Genomic DNA, 27,651 nt, shown 5'->3' with positions numbered 1-27,651 from the left:
CCTGTTTTCACAGTGGCCAATCCAGGTCACTAGGACCTGGCAAAAACCCAAATAGTAGCAACATTCCATGCTACCAATCCCAAATATTTGTCTCAATAGCAGGCAATGGACTTTTTCCTCCAGTAACTTGTCCAAACTTTTATTAAAACCAGCTATGTTAATCGCTGTTACCACGTCTTCTGGCAACGCGTTCCAGAACTTAACTCCTCTGAGTGAAAAAATATTTCCTCCTATTGGTTTTAAAAGTATTTCCCTGTAACTTCATCAAGTGTCCTTTAGTCATAATTTTTGATAGAGTAAAAAAATTGATCCGCTTGTACCCGTTCCACTCCACTCAGGATCTTGTAGTCTTTAATCATATCTCCCCCTCAGCCGTCTCTTTTCCAAGCTGAAGAGCCCTAATCTCTTTAGTCTTTACTCATACGAGAGGAGTTCCATACCCTTTATCATTTTGGTTGCTCTTCTTTGAAGCTTTTCTAGTGCCGTTATATATATATATATTTTTAGATAAGGAGAAAGAACTGAACGTAATACCATAAAGCGATACATAGGTGTTATAAAATTCTTAGTCTTATATACCATTTCTTTTCTAATAATTCCTAGCATCTTGTTTGTTTTTTTGGCCATCTCCGCACATTGGGCCTTCTTAATAGGTGTTAGTTATATGCTCCTGTGATAATTCTTTTTAATGGCCATGCGCTAATGACAACATTAGCGCTTGACCATTTTCCAGCTGTATTTAAAAAATGACCTTAGCAAGCAGAAAACCACAGCTTAGTAAAAGGACTCCATAATCCCCAAATTGTAAACCCTGTAATGCAATAAATAATGAGATTACTTTACTGAAATTTAATGGCATCCAAATGCATGAATACAGTTAATTATTACTACCATTGCTTAACATTTCTGCAGGAATGCGGTGCTGTATAATACAGGCAGTCCCTGAGTTACAGACACCCGATTTAAGTACGACTTGTACTTAAGAACGCAGTTGTGGCTTCATTTGATTTCACTAAGCAGTATTTCCAGTGGCATAGACTCCTACATTTCTCCTGTAGCAGATTCAGGAATGACGCAGGGAATACCGGTAGGGACAGTTGGCCCTTTTGTCAGCTGGAAGCAGAGGTAAGCAGCATGAATCTTAAAATCCTCAAGTTCTGAGTTACATACAAATCCAGCTTAAGAACAGCTTTAAAAACGTAACTCGTTCTTAACCCAGGGACTGCCTCTACACGTTAGGCTTACAGGCTAGTTGAGAAAAGAAAAAAAATAATGTGAAATCTACGTGGATATACAGATCGCTCCCTGCATGCATAAACACATTTGCACAACAGAATGAAAACATGGGGCAATCTCATTCAAAGGCTTCCATTACATGCATATAAATTGTTGCACGCAATGCTGCCTTTCGTTTGGTCAATTTTATACCAGTCCAAAAATGCTGCTCGAAGTTCACTGGACCTGGCTTTGAGTTCATATTTAGCCCCCTACCGCGGGGCATTATGTGGAGCTCAGAAGATCTGGCCTATTTTAACTACTGCTGGTAACACTGGAGTAAGCCCTTCTCTTATTTAGAGTCAGCACAGCAGACCTTGGCTAATTTGTTATGCATGAGCCATAATTGGTCAGAGCTTGCTCAAGCATTCCTCATTGTATTTCTGGTATGCTTTTCTCATTCGATTGTAAACCACTTTGATACCTGAGGGGATGTGCACAATACAGGAAAATGGCACACATGCAGCCTTCCGAGAAAAGAACACTAAAAACTTGTTGACAAACCACTTCAGTTCTGTACTCAAAAGGTTTTCCCCGAGTTAAACACTCAAATGGGGATTTGAAAAACAAGCTCGGCTTTAAACATATACCCCTCACTTTTCCAGTCAACCCACCAGGACTCAATAAAAAACCAAAAAGGTTGGGGGAGGGGATCCAAATCTCTGAATCTGTCTGACAATCTACTAGACCAGTGGTTCCCAACCCTGTCCTGGAGGACCACCAGGCCAATCGGGTTTTCAGGCTAGCCCTAATGAATATGCATGGAGCAGATTTGCATGCCTGTCACTTCCATTATATGCAAATCTCTCTCATGCATATTCATTAGGGCTAGCCTGAAAACCCGATTGGCCTGGTGGTCCTCCAGGACAGGGTTGGGAACCACTGTACTAGACTATCTAATCACATCACTCAACTCAAATCACTTAAGGGGCCAAAATCTAAATCACAGGCTAAGTCGCAGGCCAAATTTATTTTTATTAAGATACTTAGGACTCCTTTTACTAAGCAGTGCTAGACGCTAACGCCTCCTTTGAGCTGGCGTTGGTTTCTCTGCGTAGTGTTGGGGTTAGCGTTTGCTAAAAACGCTACCGCAGCTTAGTAAAAGGAACCCTTAGTCTTAGAAGTATAGGGACACAACCTCTCCAATCCCACGCCGACTCTGTGGTATAAAAATAAATCAATAAAAGACTTTTCCTCTCTCTTTTAGGGCCTAGTTCACGCTTGCTGTCTAACACCAGCTCTGACAGGATACACACTTCAAATCTGGCATATTGTAAACACAAAATAGAAAATCAAATTATTTTTTCTACCTTTTGGTGTCTGGTCATTTTGCTTTTCCATCTTCTTGGTCCTAGTTTCTCTTTCTGCTTTTTGTCTATCTTCTACTAATTTTCTTTCCAGTGGCTGCTGTCCATTTTTTCTCCTCTTCTCTCTTATTCCATTCCCTCCTTATGCCTGTCTCCAACATATTGATTTTTCCCATTCAGCTTTAACTTTTTCTTTTCTTTTTTGCCTCTGTCCACTCAAATCTTGCCCTCTTTCTCACCCTTCTTTTTAAATATTCAGCTACATCTCTATTCTCCATCTCCTCTCAGTCCCTAGCTCTCCCATTTCCTATCTCGCTCCTTTCCCAGCCTCCTATTTCCTTCTATATATTCCCCATTACCACATCTCTCCTCCTCTCTCCCCTTGGTCTAACATTTTGCTCCCTCTCTTTTCTGTTCTTCCCTCCCCTCTTGATGCTGAACAATGAGATGGAAGAAAAAAAAAAATGCTGCATCTCTCTCTTTCCCTTGCACACCCAGGCCTAACATTTCACCCTCCCTTCCATCCCCAGATCCAGCTTCTCTCTCTTTCTCTTCCCAACTGCACCATCCCATCTCTTCCCCTGTCTGCCTGCCTGCCTGCCTCCCTCCCTCCCCTCAGGTCCATCATTTCTCCCTCTCTCTTCCCAACAGTTCTCTCTCACGTATCTCTTTCCCTCTTCCTCCACACCACCCCAGGTCCAACCTCTCTTCTCTCTTCACAGCCCAGCATGTCTTCCCTCCTGCACCGGTCTCTCTCCTCATAGCCCAGCATGTGTTCTCTCCCACCACGGTCTGATGTCGCCTTCACGCTGAAAAATCTGCCGGCTTGGCAGTGATTCAGCAACGTTGTCTGCAACTCCCCTTCCTGCTTTCCATCTGCCGCGGTCTGTCTCCAATCACGCGCAACTTCCTGTTTTCGCCCAGGTGGACCAAGGCAGATGGAAAGCAGGAAGGGGAGCCACGGACAACATTGTGAGAAGGGGAAGTTTGAAAGCATTGGAGCGAGCCACTAAAAATGGCCAGGCAGGCCAGATTCTGCCCACGGGCCTTGTGTTTGACACAAGTGATTTAGAATAAGGATAGACATGCAAAAATTTTTTTTTTTATTTGGTTCAAGTTCAATAATTTACCTACCTCAGTAGGAAAGAAAAGAGTTTTCAAAAATTTTTTTATTTTTCAATATAGCTCCCTGATAACGCCATACACATCATCCACTTTTCCTGCAATAACTTTAACCCTTTTGAAAAGAAAAAGAAACATGACGGCAGATAAAGGCCAAATGGCCCGTCTAGTTTGCCCATCCACAGTAACCATTATCTCTTTCTCTCTCTGAGAGATCCCACGTGCCTATACCAGGCCCTCTTGAATTCAGACACAGTCTCTGTTTCCACCACCTCTTCGGGGAGACTCTTCTGTTTGACTTTCAAACCTGGAGGTCACAGCTTCCTTGACATCTTCATCACTTGAAAACTGTTGTCCATGGAGAGATTTCTTCAAAACTCTGAACAGGAAATAATCCGAGGAAGCCAGGTCAGGACTGTAGGGTGGATGGTTCAGTTGCTGAAACCCACATTCTCGGATGGCAGCTTGCGATTGTCGTGAAGAAGCAGCACGCCTGCTGTGAGTTTTCCTCATCTTTTCTCCTTGTTCCCACCACCTCCACAAAGAGGCTGTTCCATGAATTCACCACACCTTCCACAAAGAAGTATTTCCTCGGGGTACTCCTGGATTTGTCCCCTTTTACCTTCATCCTATGCCAGGGGTGTCAAAGTCCCTCCTCGAAGGCCGCAATCCAGTCGGGTTTTCAGGATTTCCCCAATGAATATGCATGAGATCTATTTGCATGCCCTGCTTCCATTGTATGCTAATAGATCTCATGCATATTCATGGGGGAAATCCTGAAAACCCAACTGGATTGCGGCCCTCGAGGAGGGACTTTAACACCCCTGTCCTATGCCCTCTTATTCCAGAGCAGACATGGCCAACTCCGGTCCTCGAGGGCCGGAATCCAACAGGGTTTTCAGGATTTCCCCAATGAACATCCCTGACATCTATTTGCATGCATTGCTTTCAGTGCATATTCATTGGGGAAATCCTGAAAACCCGACTGGATTGCGGCCCTCGAGGAGGGACTTTGACACCCCTGTCCTATGCCCTCTTATTCCAGAGCAGACATGGCCAACTCCGGTCCTCGAGGGCCGGAATCCAACAGGGTTTTCAGGATTTCCCCAATGAACATCCCTGACATCTATTTGCATGCAATGCTTTCAGTGCATATTCATGGGGGAAATCCTGAAAACCCGATTGGATTCCGGCCCTTGAGGACCGGCGTTGCCGATGTTTGTTCCCAAGCCTCCTTTCAATTTAAGAGACTCGTCTCCCGCCTTTCTTCCCACTTGTCTGTCAACTTCACTTAGCTTTTCCAGATACAGTTGCTTATCTTCTTCTTTCTGCAATCTCTTGTCGTTTATCTCGCTAACTTCTTTGCTTTATCTTTTCAGCTTCTTCTTTTGAGAATCATAGTAGCCACTTTATCCTCTTATTTCCTTTCCCAACAGAAAGGTTTGCAGCCTTTAAAACACTTCCTTTCAGTTTTGCCTACTGCTTTTCTGCTTCGTCCAGATGCTTTCCATTCAGCTAACAATGCCTCAAAGTAGCCTTTTTAAGCCAATTTAAAGCATACAAAAAAAAAGCATGTTCAGAATCTGAGGGGAGCAAGAACCTACTTTGTCAACAGAACTCTGTGATTAGAGGCCACAGGAATGTAGAGCAATCAAACCAAATTACAAATGTGCATTAAAGAGAAGCGAGAGGGATTGGGACTTGTATACCGCCTTTTTGTAGCTTTACAACCACACTCAAAGTGGTTTACATACAGGCACTTCAAGCATTTTCCCTAGTGGGCTCACAATCTATCTAATGTATCTGGGGTAGTGAAGGATGAAGTGACGTACCCAGGGTCACAAAGAGCTGCGTGGAGTTTGAACCCACAACCTGAGGGTGCCGAGGCCATAGCGCTAACCTCTGTGCCACACTCTCCTCCAATACAATATCAGAAGTGAGCCAAGTATAGAACAATGAAGCCATTGTGACATCACTGATGAGGTTGACTTTTATTGGTGGAATAAGGCATTATGACATCAGGGAAAGGGATTGGGACTTGTACACCACCACACACAAAGCGGTTTACATACAGGTACTTCAAGCATTTTCCCTATCTGTCCTGGTGGGCTCACAATATATCTAATGTACCTGGGGCAGTGAAGGATTAAGTGGCATGTCCAGGGTCACAAGGAGCGGTGTGGGGTATTTTTCACCTATTGTTGACCTTTTAACCATTCTCTGAGAAAAGAGGAAAAGAATGCCTTATAGGTTGTATGGCCATCTGTGACCTATTGTTTACAGTACTATCAATTGCAGACAGCAGCAAATGGATTTAGATGAAGCAGCATATTTATCATTCATGCACAAATGTCAGCAAATGTCAGCAGTGGCGTAGTAAGGGTATGTGGTGCCCACCCCCACCCCCTCCTTTCCGCATCCCCCCACCCCTCTCCCTTCCCCTCCGTACCTCTAAATTTTCGACAGTGTGAGTGGCTTTTTCTCCAGCATGCTCCTCACGCCAGCTTTGGATTTTCCTCTGATGTTACTTCCTGTCCTCTTGATCCAGAAGTGATTCAGAGGGGAACAAGGCTGGCGCAAGCAACAGGCAGGAGAAGTTGCTCACGCTAGTGAAGATCTATAGAGGTATGGCGTGACACCCCCACTGACACGGCACACGGGGCGGTCCTCCCTCCCTCCCCCTTACTACGCCACTGAATGCCAGTTTACAACTACTGTAGAGGATGACCGAAAACAAGGCACTTCTATCTCAATTGAAACCAAATCTGTAGCCAACATTCACTGTTTGGTTTTGGCTGAAATTAAAGTCAAAACTGGCTTGGCCATGCCCTCTGAAGAACAAGAAATATGCTGCAATTTCAACAGGGATCAAACTCATTGTGCAAGGTTAGGTTAACCAAAATCTGGTTGACTAATCTCAAGAGGTATTGCCTACAATGTTGATTTCTAGAAGTGGCCTGTTTTGATTTTTGTGCTTTTGTTGTTTTGACTTTATTTGATTGTTCCATTTTTAATTTCATACTATGGCTTAAAATTTCAAAGACTACTGATCATTGGTGATATTAATCTCCACCTTGACGATACCATTAGCAAGGACACGATCAAATTTAACAACTTCCTTACCTCTCTAGGTTTCCCCCCACCTACCTCCTCTCCAACCCACGAAAAGGGGCACACACTAGACTTCACCACTTTCCTTGATCTTACCGCTTTCAAAACTTCAACCGACGACACTCGTTGGGAACAAGTCCCTTGGTCTGATCACTTCTTAGGGGCTACCTGTCTCCCCATCTTCATGTCTCACCTTGAATCCCCATCCCGCTCCTCCCATTCCATAACCTTCCGCAAAAAAACTTCGAGTGATCTATTCTGGTCGAAATTCCTCAATCAACTCTCCTCCAATCCTAAGCCTACAGATTCCGAATCCTACTGGCGCAACTGGATCTCCCTCTCCGAATCCACCTACCACTCCCTTGCTTCAATATCCACTAAAACCATCTCCTACCCACAAAAGGCCCCCTGGTACCTCCCGCTTCATAGAGAACTGAAACAGAAATGTCGCGCTTTGGAGCACAAATGGAAAAAATCTAAATTCCCTTCAGATAGACAGACCTGGAGGGTCAATATTAAACTTTACAATTCTACACTAAAAAAAGCCAGGAAGAACTTCTTCGGAGACAAGATCTGCAGATCCAACAACCAGATTAGTACGTTGTTTAACATTTGGCGCTCCTTAACTACAAAAAAGGACCCATCCTTGCTCCCCTCGTCTCTGTCAGCCGATGCCCTAGCAAAATTCTTCAATGAAAAGGTTACCACCCTAAGATGCTCCTTTCCGCCTACAGTTTCCTATAACTCCCTGGCTTCTACTGACCTCAACCCTACCCTACCTGTTTCCAATCCCATTCCAGCTGACAGATCCTGGACTGTCTTTGAGCTTGTTTCCGAATCGCAAGTCTCCAAACTCTGCCTCAAACTAAAAACTTGCAAGTGCACCTCCTACCTATTTGAGAATATCTCTACACAGGCCATCGCTTCCCTCACCAATCTTATAAACTATGCCCTAACATCGGGCCTTTTCGCCTCCGAAATGGGACATATTGCTCTGACCCCTCTACTGAAAAAGACCAACCTTGACCCCTCCATACCATCCAAATACCGTCCAATAGCAAATATCCCTCTCCTAACCAAGATGTTAGAATCTATCATATCCACTCAACTCTCATCCTATCTAGAAAGATTCTCTATTCTCCTACCCCACCAATTCGGCTTCAGACCAAATTTCAGCACCAAATCCCTATTGGCCTCACTAATCTCTAAGTTGCAACATCTCCATTCTTGCAACAAATTTGCTATTCTTCTACAATTCGACCTCTCCGCAGCTTTCGACGTCGTCCATCATGATATCCTAATCTTCCAACTCTCCGAAATAGGCATAAGCTCCACAGTCCTAGATTGGTTCTTGAAATTCCTACGCTTCCGCTCCTACAACGTTAACATAAACGGTACCTCTTCCTCCCCCTGGAAGCCGATATGTGGAGTCCCGCAAGGCTCACCCCTCTCTCCTATCCTTTTCAACATCTACATGTTCTCTCTGAAACTCATCCACCTATCCCCCCTAGAAACTTTCTACACCTATGCCGACGACATCCTCATCCTCCTCGAGACCTCACTAACTTCGCTGAGAACATATCCGCATGTATAATGAACCTCCAATCCTGGGCCCAATCTGTACAAATGAAACTGAATGAGTCCAAAACAAAATTACTTTGGCTCGGCCCAATATTAGATCATTTACCCACCTCCATCCCATTATCTTCCGGCCCCACTCTTCAGCTTGAGTTTTCAAGCAAAATCCTGGGCATCAATGACCACCTCAACTCCTTGGTAAAAAAATGCTTCTTTAGCCTTCATATGCTGAGGAAAGTGAGATCCTGCTTTCATCATTTTCACTTTGCCATCCTTGTTCAATCCACCATCCTCTCTAGACTGGATTATTGCAACTCCATCTATATAAGCCTAACTAAGAAAAAACCTCCATAGACTCCAGCTAATTCAGAATGCCGCGGCTAAGCTTATTTTCGCAAAAGGCAAGTTCGACCATGTCTCTCCACTCCTGTCCAAGCTTCACTGGCTTCCAGTACACTCCAGAGTCCTCTTTAAATGTGCCTGCTTAGCCTTCAAGATCCTGCACGGCATCCTTCCTCCCGTTATTCCACTCTTTTGGAACTCCTCAAACCCTAACTCCACCAGATCCTCCCAAAAATTGAAACTATCATTCCCTTCTACAAAAGTTATATCCCGCGCAGGAAAACTAGGAACATCCCTCCCCTTCAGAACCACAGAACTCTGGAACAACCTCACATCCCCACTCAGAAATTCAAGCTCCCTCCAATTCTTCCGCAAACACCTGAAAACTTGGTTCTTTTCAAAAATCTAACACCTCCCGCTCTCTGGTACCCTGGCCCCCTCTCTATCCTCTCAGTTCCTTTCCTATAACCCTTCATTGGATTTCCTTTTTATCCTAACCCTGTAAACCGTGCTGAGCTCTACGCTTGCGGAAATGGCGCGGTATACAAAACTAAGGTTTAGTTTAGTTTACTATAACCGGGTCAGAATTTTACTGTGGCATAAATTCTGGAAGGCAGAAGCGAATATACCTGAGGTGAAATGGAGGGGTGGGGGATGAAATGTGAAGGAGCAAAAGATATGGAGATGATGGGCAGCAGGGGCAAAATGTAGGGGGCGAAACTTCCACATCCTGAAGAGCACCTACTTTTTCCCCTTGTGACTAGAGCCCCCCCTCCCCAACCTCCATCCCTACCTTAAATCCTGATAAACAAGTGGGCTAACTGGAGCAGAAGTCTCCACTATCAAAATGGCTGCCATGATCTTCAGTGGAAGCCATTTTGAAATTGGATCTGGCATATGCAGGTGATTCAGTCACTCCTGCCTATGCTAGCTCCAATCTCAAAATGGCTGCTGTAACCTTCAGCAGTCAAAGCAGCCTCACAAGACTACCACTGCAGATATGAGCAGCCATTTAGATGGTACAGACAGCTAGGGCAGGAGCACTTGATATACTGACTTTCTGTGGAACAACCAAAGCAGTTTACATGTTTTATACAGGTATAAGTCCTTCCTCTGTTAGGCCACTAGATCTCCAGAGTTTAAGGTAGGATGGGAGGGAAGGGCTCACAGATGAGTCCAGGAGGGGAGAGAGATAGCTCTCCATGTTCAGGGAAGAAGAGAAAGATGGAAGGAGCGAGGGAAATGATGCAAAGTTTCGGTTTTAGCCAAAAACGTACTGACAATTTGAGCCATAACTGAAATGCGGCCAAATATTGATTTGGGCCAGTTTTGATGCTGAAACTGATCCCAAAATTTGGTCAGCCTCTTATTTGCAGTTATCTTTGGCTGGCCCATTGCCTCTTATTTTGCTCTGTATTGTCAACTGGAAGGTCCCTGATTAAATCTCTGGATTTAGGCAACTGTTCCCCAGGTTACCTGGAACTAGGGATCCTGCAGAGGCAAAACTCACAGTTCCCAGTACAAAGGGAATCACAGCCATTGCTCAAGGGTAGTATCTAGTGCAGCAGTTCTCAACCTGTGGGTCACGACCTCTTTGGGGGTCGAACAACCCATTCACAGGGGTCGCCTAAGACCATCGGAAAACACATATTTCCGATGGCTTTAGGCAATGTTCTTCAACCGCTGGTCCATGGACCGGTGCCAGTCCGCAGAAATTTTCTGCCGGCCCTCGGCATGTCCATCGGGCCCAAGACAGCATTCTTCAGCTGCTGGTCCACAGTGCAATCAACGCGGCATCTTCGGGCTGGCTCCCTGAGTGATGCAGTGCACAAAGCCATGGGAAAAGGCTCCTATGCGCGGCCTGTGCCTGAACTGGAAGCCTTCTCTCCGACATCGCAATGTCAGAGGGAAAGCTTCCAGATGAGGCGAGGGACGCGTGCGAGGAGCCGCTGCCCACAGCTTTGTGTAATGCAGCACTCAGGGAGCCGGCCCAAAGGTGCTGCGTTGATCGCACAGTGGACCAGCTCAAACATAACACCGGGGGGAAGGCCAGAAGGCAAGGTACATGGAAGGAGAGAGACAACAACGGTAGGGGAAATGCTTTTTATTTTTTTTAATTTAGTGATTTATTTGTCTGTTCAGGAAGAAATGCATTTGTTTCTTTTCCTCTGGGGTTGTACTGCTTGCAGAGTCTTGCATCTTAGGGTTTGTTTGTATATATTAATACTTTTAGTTTTTGGTCCCGTATTTGCATGGGGTTATCTGTGTTCTGGTAGGAATGAATGTTAAAAAGCATACAGTGTGCTTTGTGTATTTTAATTTTGTGGTTAATCATTAAGTGTTAATAGAATTATATTGTGTGTATATATGAAAAATGGTATTACAATTAGTACTATTAGGGGGGCGGGGTCTGAGGCGGAGATTGGCATGACTCAGCCCAGTGTTCTTCAACTGCCGGTCCGTGGACCAATGTTGGTCCACAAAATAATTATTATATTTCTGCCGATCCATAGGTGTCAAAAGGTTGAAGAACACTGGTCTTAGGAACCGAGACACTGCTCCTCTATCCGTCTCCAGGTGGGTCCGCCCACATGCAGATATGTCCACATACATTTATTTGTAATTAGAAATAAATATTTCACAATATATAATTACATATTGCTTTTGTGATTAATCACTGTGCTTTAATCATGTTCAATTTGTAACAATGAAAATACATCCTGCATATCAGATATTTACATTATGATTCATAACAGTAGCAAAATGACAGTTATGAACTAGTAACAAAAATAATTTTATGGCTGGGGGGTCACCACGACATGAGGTGTATTAAAGGGTCACGGTAGTAGGAATGTTGAGAACCACTGCTCTAGTGGATGATTCTAGGGATCCAGCCCTAGCCTGTTCTGATATTGTAAAGACTGGACCAAACCTAAGTTGGGAGGGGTATAAAACCCCTCTTTAAATATCTGCCAGCGTGAGCAGCTTCTCCAGGCACCAGCGTTGGCTTTCCTTCCGATATCACTTCCTGGGCAGGGTTCCCAGACGTCCGGATTCCCCCTGACATGTCCTCCTTTTGAGGACGTGCCCGGGAGTCCGGACAGCTTTCCAAAACCTGGCACTCTGTCCGGGTTTTGAAAAGCTTGGACCAAATCACAGTCAGGCTGCAGCGCATCCGCGCATGCGCAAATGCCATCTGATGATGTCATCGCGTTGCATCTGCACGCGCACGGATGTGCTCCTGCCCGGTGAGAGCAGGCAGCGGGGGCGGAGCTATGGTGGAACTGGGGCTTAACGGGGTGGGGATGAGTGGAACTGGGCGGGCCTGGGGGGTGGGTCTAGGGGGGGTCCGGATTTTCCAAATGGAAAATCTGGTAACCCTAAGCCTGTGTTGCCAGCATCTCTGTATGGCTCAAGCAGAGCACTGCTAGTAGTCATTAGTAAGCAGTAATCTCATCACATTGTCAGTGACAAGGGTGGTGGGGTTACGTACAGGGGGGAAAAAAAAAGAGGAATGAGGACAGAGTTAACCCTACATCCTTCAAAAGAACACCTTTCCATTTTTTAAAAAAAATCCTATTCAGGAGCAGGTAATTTTCTTCATTTTGTATAGAATTACTTTTTTCTTACACTTAAATTACCAATATGGGCAACTGATCCGCACTGAGATGCCAAGAAAGTCCACTTACTGGTCAACGAGGCCATTTTTAGGGCTGGCTGGCTGGTAACCATCAGTTTCCATAGCTGTCACTCCAAGAAGAGGCGGGTCAAATGAATCCTTGCTTCTGAAAAAATAAAAATTTAAATTCAATTCAATTAACTAATTAAATTAAATAAAAATGGCTGAATCTTGCATAAAAAGCCGGTGATGATATGAAACGGCACCGAGATGGAAGTGCTCTCCCAGATCTCAGAACTTCAAGTTTATTTAAGTCTTGATAAACCACACATCAAATATCTGAGCGGTTTACACTTATTAAATAAATAATACATTTTTTAAAAAAAATCAACTTACAGAGATCGCTAGACAAACTATCAAAAAAGGCAATCAATAAGGTACAGAAGGAACAAGTAATTTTTTAAAAAATGGCTACATGATGATAGCTTCCCAAAGCAAAACGGAGGTAAATCAAAAAATGTAAAACCAGGCGTATACTGCTATAAATAGATCAAATAAATACACTCTAGGCATATACCAAAACATTCACAGCATTCACTAAGGGCTTTAACACACGGAATAGCGCGCGCGCTGCATTGCCATGCGTGCTAGACCTTAACGCCAGCATTTAGCTGGCGTTAAGTTCTAGACATGTAGCGCGTGGTAATTTCCTGCGTGCGCTAAAAACGCTAGCGCACCTTAATAAAAGGAACCCTAAGTCACACTTATATTGTGCTCAGAGAACCGTTACAAGGTAAAAACACCCTGTCAGTGAGCTAGGAAGCCCACCTTTGGAAACGGCTCAAGTTCACAATCATTGCACAACAGCGAGTATATAAAGGCCTTTTTTTGAAAATTACTTCATATATTTAATGGAAAGACAAAAGGTCAATTCACCACATCAAAAAGTAAACCATTCAAACTTAGCTGCATGTGAACGTGTGAGTAAGTACAAATGGGTCTTGGGTCCTGACGCGTTTCGCAATCAGCTGCTTCAGAAGACCCTGATTGATACAGGCAAAGTAGCTCACATTTCTTTCTCTTTCTGTTCTTCCACTTTTCTTGAATGTCATTCTGGTCACTCTAGAATGTTGTCCAATTAAGACCTGGGCGTCAGTGTCTCCGTCTTTTGTTTTTCAATTTTTAGTTTTATTTTGCTGGTTTTAACTTTATTTTGTTTCTTTCATATACTTTATTTATGGTTTTATGTGGTTCTGTCCATTTTACTTTTAATTTTACTCTGGCCGAGTCAGAAAATCACTAACATCTTTGAATGTAGGAGTTTGACCGTTAGAGAACCTAAAGGCCTTGAATGGTTCATCTTTACCCAAGGCCTTTCCTACCTGCGTTTGGTGACTGAGGATCATTGCAGGATCGCAGCTCTTCTTTTCTCTCTTTTGGATGCCGAGGTTATGACTGTGAGTGGAGCAGCTGCTGTGCTTGGTCCCAGTTCTGCCCTGCGCGCTCTCTTCTCGTCTTCTGCTTATTGGCTGCGCTGTGGATGCCGCTGCTTTGCTTTGGGCACTGAGTTGGAGCGGTTCTTGGGGACCGCAGCTTCCCTTTTGTGCTGGCGGGATTGCGTTGTTGGCTCCTTCCTTCTGGCGCCAAAGATTGCTGTGCACCACTTTTCTGGCAGGCCGGGACCAAGGACAGTTGATGGAGGCTGTGTTGTTGGCTTGCATTGGTGGGCCCTGCCTGGATGGTGTGCAGTGGTTTGGTGACAGCATCGGATGATCTTTTGTGGCCTGCCTCTTCTTCCTGATTTATTTGCCTTCTGCTCTTGGGCCCAGATTGCAGCCGTTGATTCCTTCACCTCTGGCAGGGATGGCCCCACAGCCCACCACCACTTCTCTGTGTCGATCCATCCTTGCAGATGTGGAGCTCTATTGGACCGGATTGATGATTGGACTTGGCACCAGATTGGAATTTATTTTGCTCAATCTCCAATCTCTTAAACTTATTTGAATATTTTAATTTTGTTCTTTTTATTTCTTTTATCTTTTTTTATTATTTGAATCGCACCTTTCCCTCACAATTCTTAGAATTTTGGTATATCTTTTCTATTTTAATAATTGTTTACTCAGGTACTTTAGCTAGATTGTGAACCTTCAGGACAGATAGGGAAGTTCTGTATTTTACTGTAAACCACTTAGATCTGTAATATGCTTAAGCAGTGTATCAAATGTTAATAAAACAAACATAAACAAAAGCGAATATCACTATGAAAAAAGCTATTCAATGTTAAAACTCGTAGCTCATCTGCAGAATGAACACATGCATTGCCCCGATACCCCTCCCACAGAAATGGTTCCTAGTCTTGACCGTTGAAGGGCTACCTGGTTTGTGAGAGGCTAAAGGATGCAGTTTCTATCCACAGAAATGTATCTTTTACTAATAAATATTATATCTAGTTTTAATAGAAGTTGATGTGTGTTGTTCTATTCTCTTTATAGAAATCGGTGGGTTGTCAAAAGTTTTGCACTGGCCTGTCATACGGTACGACCAGGCAGAACAGTTGGTGGTAGGGCACCTACTGCTACCTAGCTTATCGAGAATGTTATGCCATGGTAAAAATGGACTTATCGTTTGGGACTAGCCCAAGTTAAGGGTATGCTAGGGCTTTTTGTCACCATAGCTTTGTAAAAGAACCCTAAAAAAGTGATTTAAAATAACTAAACTGTTTCAGTGTGGTCTACTAATTTGTTGTTGGATTGGACCACTAGCAGAGAACTTACATGCTACCTCGAACTCCGCTTTGGAGGATTTAGCAGGATATAAGTTCACATATAACATGTTTATATAACACTGCGACTGTATACATCTTCATTAAACAGAGAATCATCCCAATGAAATTTCACGAGATGAGGGATAAAGAGAAACAAAATATACATGAGAATAAAGAACATGCCTTAGAGCAGATGGGAGAGGATAATTAAACTGTGAACCTAACGTATAATTCCTTTTCCTTCCAACTTGCACGCTGCAGAATCTGGTACAAAATCATAATTGAAACACAAGGACCAGCCTGGTGGCTTGGATGCCATTATCAACTCACCTGCTGGCATGAAAAAATCTATCAAGAGTAGTTTGCTGTTCTACAAGAGAATTTGGCTACAATTTTCAAACTGTTTACTTAAGTAAATAGCTTTTTACGTGGGAAACTGGCTTCTCTAATAGCTATCTTTCTCTGACAAACTACAAGTATATTAAGGCTTCTGAAGCCTGCAGGTTTCAGAGCACCTCTTCAATCTTTCAGATCCTTGGGGAAGGTGAAGAAAACAGGGCTAAGAGCCCCTTAAATCTCCTCAAGGAGAGTGGATTTTGTGTGTCTAGGTTTGAGTGTGTTCTTAGGGGAAATGAGATACTATGTGTTATTGCACAGCACAGATGGTGCTCTGTTACTATGGGGGAGAAGGTCTTGCTAGCGTGGAAGTGTTGTAAGTCTAAGGGAGAAGAAATATATTGGGCAACGGAAAGCCATTCCAGGAGAACAGGAGAGGAGGATTGGGTTACAGAAATCAGCAGGAACATTATTTTGCTACTACTCTCAAAAACAGTTAACTATACTTCTTGAGGTACAAGTGTTGCGTATGCAACCAGTGTTCCCGCTAAGCTGCGTTGGCCTGCGCTCACGCACAAAATATTATATCGCAGCGCACAAGTTTCTCTTCACAGCGCACACACGCGTCGCAAAGGTAAGGGGAGGCTATAACAGCTCCTGCAGCTCTGCACTTCCCCACAATTGCCATGCTTCGGTTCCTCTTCTTCCTTCCTTCCTCCCCCCCCCCCCCCCCCCCCCGCGGGACCCTGCGGCACCATCAACTCTTACTCCCTCTAATGTCGGCCCTGCAGCTCCAGACTTCCTCGCACCTTCTCCCCTCCCCCTTTGGATCGCTATTATTTTAAATGTTATAGCCGCAGAGCTGTATCCATCAGTGGAGATGTCTAACCTCGGCCTGCCCCGGAACTCTTACTGCAACAGTGACTTCCTGTTCCTGCCTAGACGGGCGGCTGCTGCAGTAAGAGTTCCGGGGCAGGCCGAGGTTAGACATCTCCACTGATGGATACAGCTCTGCGGCTATAACATTTAAAATAATAGCGATCCAAAGGGGGAGGGGAGAAGGTGCGAGGAAGTCTGGAGCTGCAGGGCCGACATTAGAGGGAGTAAGAGTTGATGGTGCCGCAGGGTCCCGCGGGGGGGGGGGGGAGGAGGAAGGAAGGAAGAAGAGGAACCGAAGCATGGCAATTGTGGGGAAGTGCAGAGCTGCAGGGAAGAGTGTTGCGGTACCCAGCTGGAGGGAGAAGGAAGATGAGGGAGGGAATTAAAGGAGATGCCAGGGCTTGGAGCATAGGAGGAAGGTATGCCAGTCTAAGGGAAAAGGAAGGGGGAGATGTGAGAGCATGGAGGGGGAACGAAAGATGGAAGAAAAGGAAAGGAGAGAGATGCCAGAGAATCAGGGAAGGGGAGATACCAGACTATGAGGAGAGGTGTGGGAGAGGGAAGGCGAGGAGAGAGATGCCAGACCAATGGGGTGAAAGGAGAGATGGAAGGGGGAGGCATACAGTTTCTGGAAGGGGCATAGAAGGAGAGAAGATGCCATATAGGGGAAGAGAGACGGCAGACAGTGGATGGAAGGAAGAGAGTTACAAGAAGATGAGGAAAGGAGAAACCACAGAAGACAAAGGTAGAAAAAAATTTCTATTTATTTATTGCTTTAGGAGACATGTGTCACTGTTTCTGTGAAGCATTGTATGCAGAGTCCAGCTTCTTGCTGGTTCAATTTAACCTTTGTCTATGTATTTTTATTTTATCCCCCCTTTTACAAAACTGTGAAGCGTTTTTAGCACCAGCCTTGGTGGTAGCAGCTCTGATGCTCAGAATTTTATGAGCATCAGAGCTGTTACCTCCGTAGCTAAAATCCACACTACAGTTTTGTAAAAGAGGGAGGGGTTAGTTTGTGATTACATATTCCTTACTAGGCGAAGGTGTTTTCTGTGTTCTGTGTGTTTTCTGTTAGGATTGACGGTGTAGGATTGATCTGTGCTGGTCTGGCTTGTTTAGTTTTACAATGGGTGTATTGATGTACTGCTCACTGCAATATGTAAGATGCTGCCTTTTCCTAGGTACTCATGTGTGACGTGTGGTTTGTTACTAAAAATCATGTTTTTCTTACAGATGGGGGGGGTGCCAAAAAATGATGGGCCCCGGATGTTACATATGCTAGGTACGCCACTGTATGTAAAGATACCAGAAAGCTGGCGTAGCAAAAACTTCTAAGTTTTGAGTATTTAACCCTCCCACAATCTCACGGGCACTCGTTTCAAGTTTATTGAGATTTTGATTTAAACGCAATATCAAATATTTTCAATGCGTATAACAAAAATAAATTTGGGGAAATAAATAAAACCATTTGAACCAGTGTTCCCGCTAAGCTGCGCTGGCGCACAAAATATTACATCGCAGCGCACACGTTTCTCGTCACAGCGCACAATCGGAAGAGGCGTACGGCAGATGGCAGGGCGGCGAGAGGAGAATCGGGCGAGTTGGCTCATAACTTGCTGGCGCCCGATATTTTTGGCTCACGGTGAAAAAAGTTTGCTCACAACACCCGCCCGCTTAGAGGGAACACTGTATGCAACCCCTGTAAGAGTCGTACTGCATTCTCCCTCCTGCCCGCTACGTACAGTCTGGCATTCTTCCCTTCCCAGCCACGCAAAGTTCTGCAATTCCTACCCCACTCCCATCTGTGCCTTACAATCACCTCCAGTCTTCACCTGGGGAGTGGCAATGGGCCTCACAGACTGCCCGTAGCCTGCATCGGGACCTTCTCTCTGAACCGTCCCACCCTTCACAAAACAGGAAGTTGCGTCAGAAGGGGGCAAGGCGGTTCAGAGAAAAAGTCCTAGTGCAGGCCACAAGCAGCTTAAGAGTGCCACTGCTGCTACCCAGGCAAAGACTGGAGTTGATTATAAGGTATAGGGGGGGAATGAGAAACACACACCCTATTAAAAATTCCTTGCAATACTATTCAGGTTTCTTTTTTTTTAATTAGCATAAAGTGTACAGCTTAATGCAATTACTGTACTGCCTAAATTTGCATGCTCTTCTTAAATACAGTGCAACTAAACTGAATTAGCATGTTCCTACTATTAATATGCGTTTAAAATTTGTTCCAACAAATATGAAAATAGGATGTCCAAAACTGAACCAAAAAAAAAAAAAAAAAAAGAACTGAACATATTTTTTTCATGTGTGTCCATACTTAGCTTGACATTATGCCCTTTATTTTAGCTGTTCTATTCAAGTTTTGAATATCTAAATTCGACATTTAGACATCCATGGAGCACGGACATTGAAATCCTGATTTTATAAAGCCAGGATATGGATATCTAAAACTATAGTATGCCATTATGGCAAGAGGGTGTGAGGAATAGAGAAGGGCCAAAATAGACATTCAACTCCAGTTTGAGAAGAGGAACGGGCGCTATGTCCCAAAAGATGCACATTGATATTCAGACCTGGTACCGAGCACATCCGTGTTACAGAAAGTGTTCCGATAGAGCAGTTCTCCACTGGAGGAATTAAGGGAAATCACCCTTCAGTCCCCTGGCGATTGCTGCTCACTCGAAATGTGAAACTGAGAAGGGATCCTGGACTCTGTTACAGCCTCAGAAACTATGGACATTCATGTTGTAAACGGTCACACATGAGTAGCCCACTGGTCACAGCAGCAAGTTGAAACTATGGTTGAGACTATGGTTCAAATCCTACTGCAGTTCTTTGTTGGGGGGGGGGGGGGTTGTTTGTTTATTGTGAGCTTTCTAGGGACAGAAAAATACCCACTACACCTGAAAACAGAGCTTCACTCGCCTTCAGGCTTGTAGGTTTCTTATATATTTTTACTTTAGTAAAATCTGAACCCCCTAGACCTACCCCCAGGCCTGCCTACCCATCCCTGCACCATTACATCTCAGTCCTGCCCCCCCCTCCCCCCGCTGCCTGCTCTCATCGCGGATGCCCTCCTGCCCCGACACGATTTCGAGCAAGCTTTTCAAAACCCGGACAAAATACCAGGTTTTGTAAAGCTGTCCGGTGCCCCAAACATGGCCTCGAAAACCTCTGGTAACCCTATATACGAGGCCAAAGGCTATTGAAGGTACAGTAGACATTTTTCTGACCATGGAGGGCTTGCAATTAAAAAAAAAAAAAAAATCATAAAACTGCAGCAGATTTGGACCAGGATCTCCTGGCTTTCAGCTTACTGCTCTAACCAATAGGCTACATGCATGGATGTTTATATGTCTCTTGTTTTTTTCCCCCTTCATACTTTGGGCATTTCAGTTTGCGAAATGGGTATTTGGGGGTATCCAAATGCAGTCCTGTGCCACATTTTAACACACATGCTTAACAGTACACAGCGTAGAACGACACAACCTGACTTACTTTCCTTCAGAGCCACAGCTGTTCATGCTGTCCTCGATGGATTCGTGGCTCGCTTGACGCACGGTCCGACTCGGCATCTCAACCGCCAGACCCGTCTCTGTGCTGCGCTGAATAACCCCTTTGCCTCGTCTGCCATCACCTTCTACGACAGAAAAAAAAACCAGGATTTGAGGTTGAGGTTTTTTCTTTGGGAAGGGGGGCTGTTTGTTATTTCTGTTTTGATTTGTTTTTAGTGTCATTCATTTATATTTAAAATGTATAAATGGCTTATTTCTAAGCCGTGTACATATATTACACATACACAAACGATAAAAACAAAAATATCATAACAAAAAAATACACACATAAACCGAATAGTGAACGAATCATCATAAAATACTATACTGAATTCAAATCATTCTGTTTTGATCTTCCCTTAAAATTAAAGCCACTCAAACCTGGAACCATCAAAACCCTACTGAACTTAGAGAAAGGCATCTACAAATAATACTGGAATAACTTCTGGAATGGACGTATAATCCTTACATATGGCTCCTTTTACTAAGCTGCGAAAGCGGTTTCAGTGCGCGCTTAGCGCGCGCAGAATTACCGCACACGATAGACGCTAACGCCAGTATTGAGCTGGCGTTAGTTCTAGCCGCGTAGCGCGGGTTTAGCGCGCGGGGAAATTCTGCGTGCGCTAAAAACGCTATCGTAGCTTAATAAAAGGAGCCCATAATCTCATCACTCCCAGAATGGAATTCCAAAGATTTTTTCCCAGCAATGGAGAAAATAGCTATTCTAGATTTCACATAGTAAATCCCATCTTCTTTTAAACTACATAATAACTTCTCCCCCCCCCGGGGATTGCAAATTTCTCGCTGGTCGATAAATTTCCCACAAATTAAGAAAACAAGAGGGAGCAGAAGAATACAATATTTGGTGAACTGACAACATTTTATAACATATCCACTGCTGTACAGGTAGCCAGGGTAAAGATTTTAGAACTGGAGCGCTATGTCTTTGGGTGGGTTTATTTTGTTTTTTTTTTAAACCTATGTTATTCCGCGCTCCTATAATCGTATATAATTACCAAAGCAATGTCAAGGTAGTTAAAAGAGAAGCCTTGGCATGACAGGGGTCTAGACAATCTCAATGTTCAATTCCATCTAGAACTATGAAGCTGATAATGGTCACAAACTATGTGCCTCCTGAGATTTCAGGTGTGCCCCGGCACACTGGGGAGGAGGGGAGGCACCAGCACTAGTCGACTGCCACCAGGACGTGCCTCTCGCAGCAAGAGGCACGTTCTGTAGGCAATCAGCTGGCGCCTCTCCTTCTCTCCGGCCCTCTTCTCTGCTGGCCCCCCCCGCCCTACTGGCGTCTCAGGGCCTTTACACATGTTGACATGATGATGTCACACATGTATGTGATGTCATCACAGCAACGGTCGTGCACTTCCGGATGCCTCGAGCCGTGGCCTGCGTTTAGTGTGCCGTGGCTCGAGAAAGTTTGCGAGACACTGGTCTAAGGCATATGCATTGTAGATTATATAGGGGCAAACCGTAACGACCACTGCAGTTCTATTAGTGCATTATCTTTTCTGGCATTTTAGAGCAGTGGTTCCCAACCCTGTCCTGGAGGACCACCGGGCCAGTCAGGTTTTGGGGACAGCCCTAATGAATATGCTTGGGGCAGATTTGCATGCCTGTCACCTACATTATATGAAAATTTCTCTTATGCATATTCATTAGGGCTATCCCAAAAACCTGACTGGCCTGGTGGTCCTCCAGGACAGGGTTGGGAACCACTGTTTTAGACTGTTGCTTTCATATTCTGACCCAATTTGATCTTCTTGCTCCATTAAGATTAAGCGTTCGGTTGTTAAATGGGGCATTTAAGATTTATTTCTTTATTTAAAAATTTATATACCACATAAATACTATACGGTTTATTAAATTGCATGCATATATATTAAAAATACTAAAACATGCTTCGACAGAACAAACACAATAAAACATTAACATTCGCGTTATTAAAACCTTTTTTCATATTCATCCAACAAGATAGAAAGACAAATCCTATAAAAACATTTACAGGACGGTAAGCTTCAGCAGCAAAAAGAATTAGCACATGAAGGCATTAACAAATAATTGTTTTCTCAACATTTTCTTAAAATTCAGTCTCCCATCACAAAATCACAGAATACCAGGCAGCGAATTCCAAAGCTTAGCACCTGCTATAGACAGTATTTTTGCACCAATCTTAACATGAGAGAATAACATCTTACCCTTCAAATTCAACTTCATGCTATTTTCAGATCTCAAAACATTTTCTGGGTTGATAGATTTCAAAAATACTCCTTTAGTGCAGTCAGATAGAACTGTGGTATGATAAAGATGCACATTCAAATTTAACCACACCGGAACTTTATTTTTTTCCTTAAATATACTTTGGCCATTCAAAGTACCACCACGCGGGATCAGACTTTGCCATTTGTTCAGTGCGAAATATAAATTATATTATATTATGTTTGTGTTTATGGATCGCTAATATGCCCCAGAAGGAGTTCAAAGCAATTTAGAATTTAGAAAAGTCTGGCGGTATCCAGGGACTACATTATTTCATTAGGTGATCATGACACAGATGATTTGGTTTGTGTTCATGTAGGTGTATGGTTATGGCATATGGTTCAGAGAGAAGATATATCTGACCTTTCATATTTTTCGCTCCATAAGACACACTTTTTCCACCCCTAAAAAGGGGGTGGAAATGTAAGTGCGTCTTATGAAGTGAAGACACAAATTAAGCCCGCTGCCACCGCAACTTTTAAATCCCCCTGCAGCCGCTGCATCTTTTAAACCCCCCCCAACGCATATTTTTAAACACCCCCTGCCGCATTTTTTTTTTTTTTTAAACCTTGCCACTGCTGCATCTTTAAAACCCGCCGTCCGCTTGCTGCCATTGTACCTGGTGGTCCAGTGTATTTCCTGGACAGCGGCGCACAGGTCAGAAGCGCAGGGATCAGGAGCCTCCGCGCTCCTGCCTTGGCCCGCGCCAATCTCTGAATGTTTGCAGTCAGCTCTCGCGGGACTCGCAAAAACTGACTGCAGCCATTCGGAGATCAGTGCGGGCCCAGACAGGAGTGTGGAGGGCTTGCTTCTGATCTCTGCGCTTCTGGCCTGTGCGCCTGCTGGCTAGGAAAAATGAGAGCCATCTAAGCAGGAAGGAATTTAAAAAGGTACCGAAGGGATATGAATAAAGGTACGGGGGGAATGATTAAAAAAGGTACTGGGGTGGTATGTGGGGGAATGATTTAAGATATGGGAGGCATGTGGTTGTATGGGGGGATAATTTAAGGTACTGGGGGGCACATGGAGGTATGGGGATGATTTAAGGTACTGGGGGGTACGTGAGGGGTATGTGGCCTGCCTGCCTGCCACTAGGCCTGCCTGCCTGCCACTAGGTCTGCCTGCCTGTCTGCCTGCCACTAGGCCACTATACCTGCCTGCTCTGTGCCCTGTCTTGGCCAACCACTAGACCACCAGAGGGGGGGGGGACAAGGTGCAAGCCTGGCAGAGAGAATTTGAGTCAGAATGATTTTTTTCTCGTTTTCCTCCTCTAAATCTAGGGTGCGTCTTATGGTCAGGTGCGTCTTATGGAGTGGAAAAAATATGGTATTCGTTTTAAAATTTATGCAAAAAAAATACATAAACAGTGAAATGTATATCAAACAAAAGATCAAAATATACAGCAATTAATCTAAGGAATTATAAGCATCTGTACATACTTTTGAGTCCTGTGCAAAAACGGATCTGCTATAGATGCATATTTGTTATCCTCGGCTACACTATTTTTAATATTGATCAATCAAGCAACTCTATCCAGTTGAGTTGTAATATAAAAACATTTAGGCCCTCTTTTACAAAGGTGTGCTAAGCATTTTAGCATGCGCTAAATCAACGCTAATGCGTTCAAAGGATAACATGCACGCATTAGTGTTTAGCGCATGTTTGGTGCACGCTAAAAAGCATAGCGCACCTTTATAAAAGAGAGGGTTAATAACATAATGCATCTTTGCCTATATTATTCCTAGATCTGAGTAGTAACTAGGGATTATTCATTGACCTATGTGGACAGATTCAGTGGATTGACCTTCTTTCCTTCTCTTTATTCTTAAGAACCTAAGAGCTGCCTTACTGGGACAGACCAAAGGCCTATCGTCCACTGTCCTATTTCTAAGAATGGCGAATCCTGGTAAGATTCCCCCCCCCAAGAAAAAAAAAGAGAGTAAAATACATATGCTGCTTATCCTAGAAATAAGCAATGGATTTTCCCAAGTCTATCATAACAGCTTATGGAATTTTCTTGCAATGAATGCCAGAGTTTAATTATACGTTCAGTTACACTGTACTTTTTGTGCAAGGAACCCCACCCATTCCTTCATCCTCTATATCAGTGGTTCCCAAACCTGTCCTGGGGGACCCCCAGCCAGTCAGGTTTTCAAGATATCCCTAATGATTATGCATGAGAGAGATTTACATACCTGTCACTTCCATTATATGCAAATCTCTCTCATGCATATTCATTAGGGATATCTTGAAAACCTGACTGGCTGGGGGTCCCCCAGGACAGGTTTGGGAACCACTGCTCTATATCAATGGTTCTTCATGTAGGCTGAAAACTCACCTTTTTGAGATAGCCTTCAACTCATAACCCTACTCTCCACTGCCCTCTGTTCTGCCCACTGCCCTCTGCCCTAGCCAGTGGTTTAACCATCTCCGCTAACTGTAACCCCTACCCTGCCTTCATGTTTGTCTGTCTTAATTAGGTTGTGAGCTCATTTGAGAAGGGACCATCTTCTTCGTGGCTCTGTGCATCACTGCATATGTCTGGCAGCGCTCTAGAAATATTTAATAGTAGTAGTAATAGTAATAATAGAATACTGTTAAGCTATATGCCTTATTTTGGGTATTATCATAGTAACATAGCCAATGACAGCCTAAAGTCTAGGCAGTTTACAAAACAACATACAAAAGAAATAAGAAAAATACAACAGACTCATATGGCTCCTTTTACTAAGCTGCGCTAGCGGTTTTAGTGCGCGCGCTAGACGCTAAAACCACCATTGAGCTGGCGTTAGTTTTTACACGTAGCGCGGGGGTTAGCGCGCACTAAAAACGCTAAGAAAGGAGCCCTTAGACTCTCCTACATCCTCCACTACAAACATCCTCCTTTCGTTCACATAAATGCATTGCCCTATAACTACATCTTCATGAGTTTTTAAAAGTTATCACAGAAATACTTACTAATCCCCCTGTTTTACTAAGGTGTGCTAAGTGTTTCAGCGCACTAACGCGTCCATAGACTAAAATGCACGTGTTAGCGTTAACGCATGGTTAGCGGGCGCTAATAAGCATAGCGCACATTAGTAAAAAGTGCCCTAAATCTTCATGAGTTTCTAAAAGTATCATAGAAATACTCTAACTCTCTGTTTTACTAAGGTGCGCTAAGCATTTTAGCGCACGCTAAATCTATACGCGCTAACCGCTAATGCTAAATCTTCATGAGTTTCTAAAAGTATCATAGAAATACTCTAACTCCCTGTTTTACTAAGGTGCGCTAAGCATTTTAGCGCACATTTGGCGCACGCTAAATCTATACGCGCTAACTGCTAATGCTAAATCTTCATGAGTTTTTAAAAGTATCACTGTGTCTTCAAAAGTTTCTTAAAAGTATCCCTGGGTTTACATAACCATAACTGACCTGTCAATGAGTTCCAAAAAACCAATCTATCCAGTTGAGAGTCTTCCTCTGGTATTCCACCACCTTACATAGTTAAGCATAAAAATTCTCATAGGGTTCTGGAAGCCTGACTGGCTGGAGGTCCCCCAGGACAGGGTTTAAGAAATATACTAGTATCCTATTATGATGCTGGGTGCAACAGACAGCACTAACGATGTGAACATAGAAAGGGAACAGGCAAAGAGCACCTTGTCTTAGGGTATAGGCAGTCAAGCAAAAAGGCAAGGGAGGAGTCTTTCTACCCAGTAATGAAGACCTATTTAGGGTCTGATTTAGGGTTTGATTTAGAAACAGTGGTCCCAACAGGGATCCCAGTTTTGGCGTATAAAAACGCATAACATGTAGGCAACATAAAAATGTCTCTTACATGGTTTATTTGAATCTATGCTGTATAAATTGAATGCTAGTCCATTGGTTTTGATGGTTTTATGATTGTGTTTTTATGCTTTAATGTTTTGATGATTTTATGTTTTTATGATTGTTTTCTTTGATTTTATATTTTTCTAGCATTTTGTAAAAATAATGGGGTCTTTTTACTAAGGTGCATTAGCCGTTTTAGCGCTAACGTTAACGCATCCAATATATCCTATATGCTACACTGCATATTTACATATACATATATATATATTTTTTTTTTTTTAATCTTATGTTACCATTTTATGTTATTTACATGTTGTATGTTTTTACAGTGTCCCTTGTTCAACGTAGAAAGGGACACCTACAAACCATGCAGCTGAACAGAGAAACAATTTTTTTGTATTTCACCCGGGGTGAGAGCCACAACCCAGTCAGATTTTCAAGATTTCAACCATGAATATGCACGAGATCTATTTGCATACAATGAAAGCAGTAAATCAAACTCATGCATATTCATGTGGAAATCTTGAAAAATCCAGCTGGGTTGTGGCCTTCGCAAAACAGCTGCAAGCATTTGGGTTTGTTTGTTTTTTCTCTTACTGTAAACACCACCATCTTTATTTTACTACGATGCATCAGACGCTTCATTTAGGGGCCAACTGTACTCTGAATATAGTGGAGCTGGCTTCTAAATATGCCCATATTTCCTCCCTCTCCCCCTCGTTCTCACTTACCCATCTGGAAAGAAACTGTTTTAATTTTCATTCAGCCAAAAATAAAATTGCCGAAACATTAACGTCTGAAAGATGAAAAGATTTCCAAACAGCCTAAGCCCTCCTGCAGTTTCAACACAGTGGGTTACTATGCTAAGTGACAAGAGACTGCAGAAAACTGGAAACGCAGGACAGATGGTGGACAGCCGAGAATAAAATTTGTTTTGGGGGGGGGGGAGGTACTTTGGTGGAAATAGCAATGACAGTGCCGGCCCAGATAGGAATCTTGTCGTACGAGTTGTGATTGCAGACACTAAGGGGGTCCTTTTACTAGGCTGCGACAAAAAGTGACCTTGTTGTACCCTTGCGCAGATTTTGCCCAGCACACTAAGGCCATTTTTACTGCAATTGTAAAATAACTGATTTTCTTTCTTTTCTTTATTATTAATGACCATGTGCTCATGTTGCCTTTAGCATTAAAAAAAAAAATTAATAAATTACCGCAACAGTCCATACCAACACCCACTTTGTAGGCAGAAGGGGACCCGATTCTATAAATGGTGCCTAATGACACCTAAGTTCTAGACACCAGTTGGCACAGTTGTCAATCAACCAACCGCTAGGCACCACTTAACAGAATCAGGCTTAGCAGTGCCAAGGCATGCTTAGGCATCGTTAGGCATTCATATGGTAGGCATGGGGGGGGGAGGGGAGGGAAAGTGTGGTACAGTGATTAAAAGCTACAGTCTCAGCATCCTAACGCTGTGGGTTCAAACCCACACTGCTCTTGTGACCCTGGGTAAGTCACCTAATCCTCACCCCCCCCCCCCCATTGCCCCAGGTACATTAGATAGATTGTGAATCCAGCAGGACAGACAGGGAAAAATGATCGATTCATGCAAACTGTTCCGAGCTCCCCTGGGACAACAGTTTAGAAAATTGAATAAATAAATATGACGT

At 43.7% G+C, this 27,651-nt stretch overlaps 1 protein-coding gene across 2 annotated transcripts in view; it reads right to left on the bottom strand.

Moving 5' to 3' along the window:
• Positions 1-27,651, bottom strand: part of RIMS4 (regulating synaptic membrane exocytosis 4) — a 112,802-nt gene that overhangs the window by 29,702 nt on the left and 55,449 nt on the right. For both annotated transcript variants that reach the window (XM_033915052.1, XM_033915053.1), the window contains exons 2-3: positions 19,838-19,979; positions 12,425-12,520 (exon numbers count right to left, since the gene is read on the bottom strand). In XM_033915052.1, coding sequence (XP_033770943.1) covers positions 12,425-12,520; positions 19,838-19,979 — 238 coding nt within the window. The remainder of the gene's footprint in view (positions 1-12,424; positions 12,521-19,837; positions 19,980-27,651) is intronic.

Source organism: Geotrypetes seraphini, chromosome 11, assembly GCF_902459505.1.
Source record: "Geotrypetes seraphini chromosome 11, aGeoSer1.1, whole genome shotgun sequence".
Taxonomy (NCBI): domain Eukaryota; kingdom Metazoa; phylum Chordata; class Amphibia; order Gymnophiona; family Dermophiidae; genus Geotrypetes; species Geotrypetes seraphini.
The sequence above is the reverse complement of the archived record's forward strand: the minus strand, read 5'-3'. Positions and strand labels throughout refer to the sequence as shown.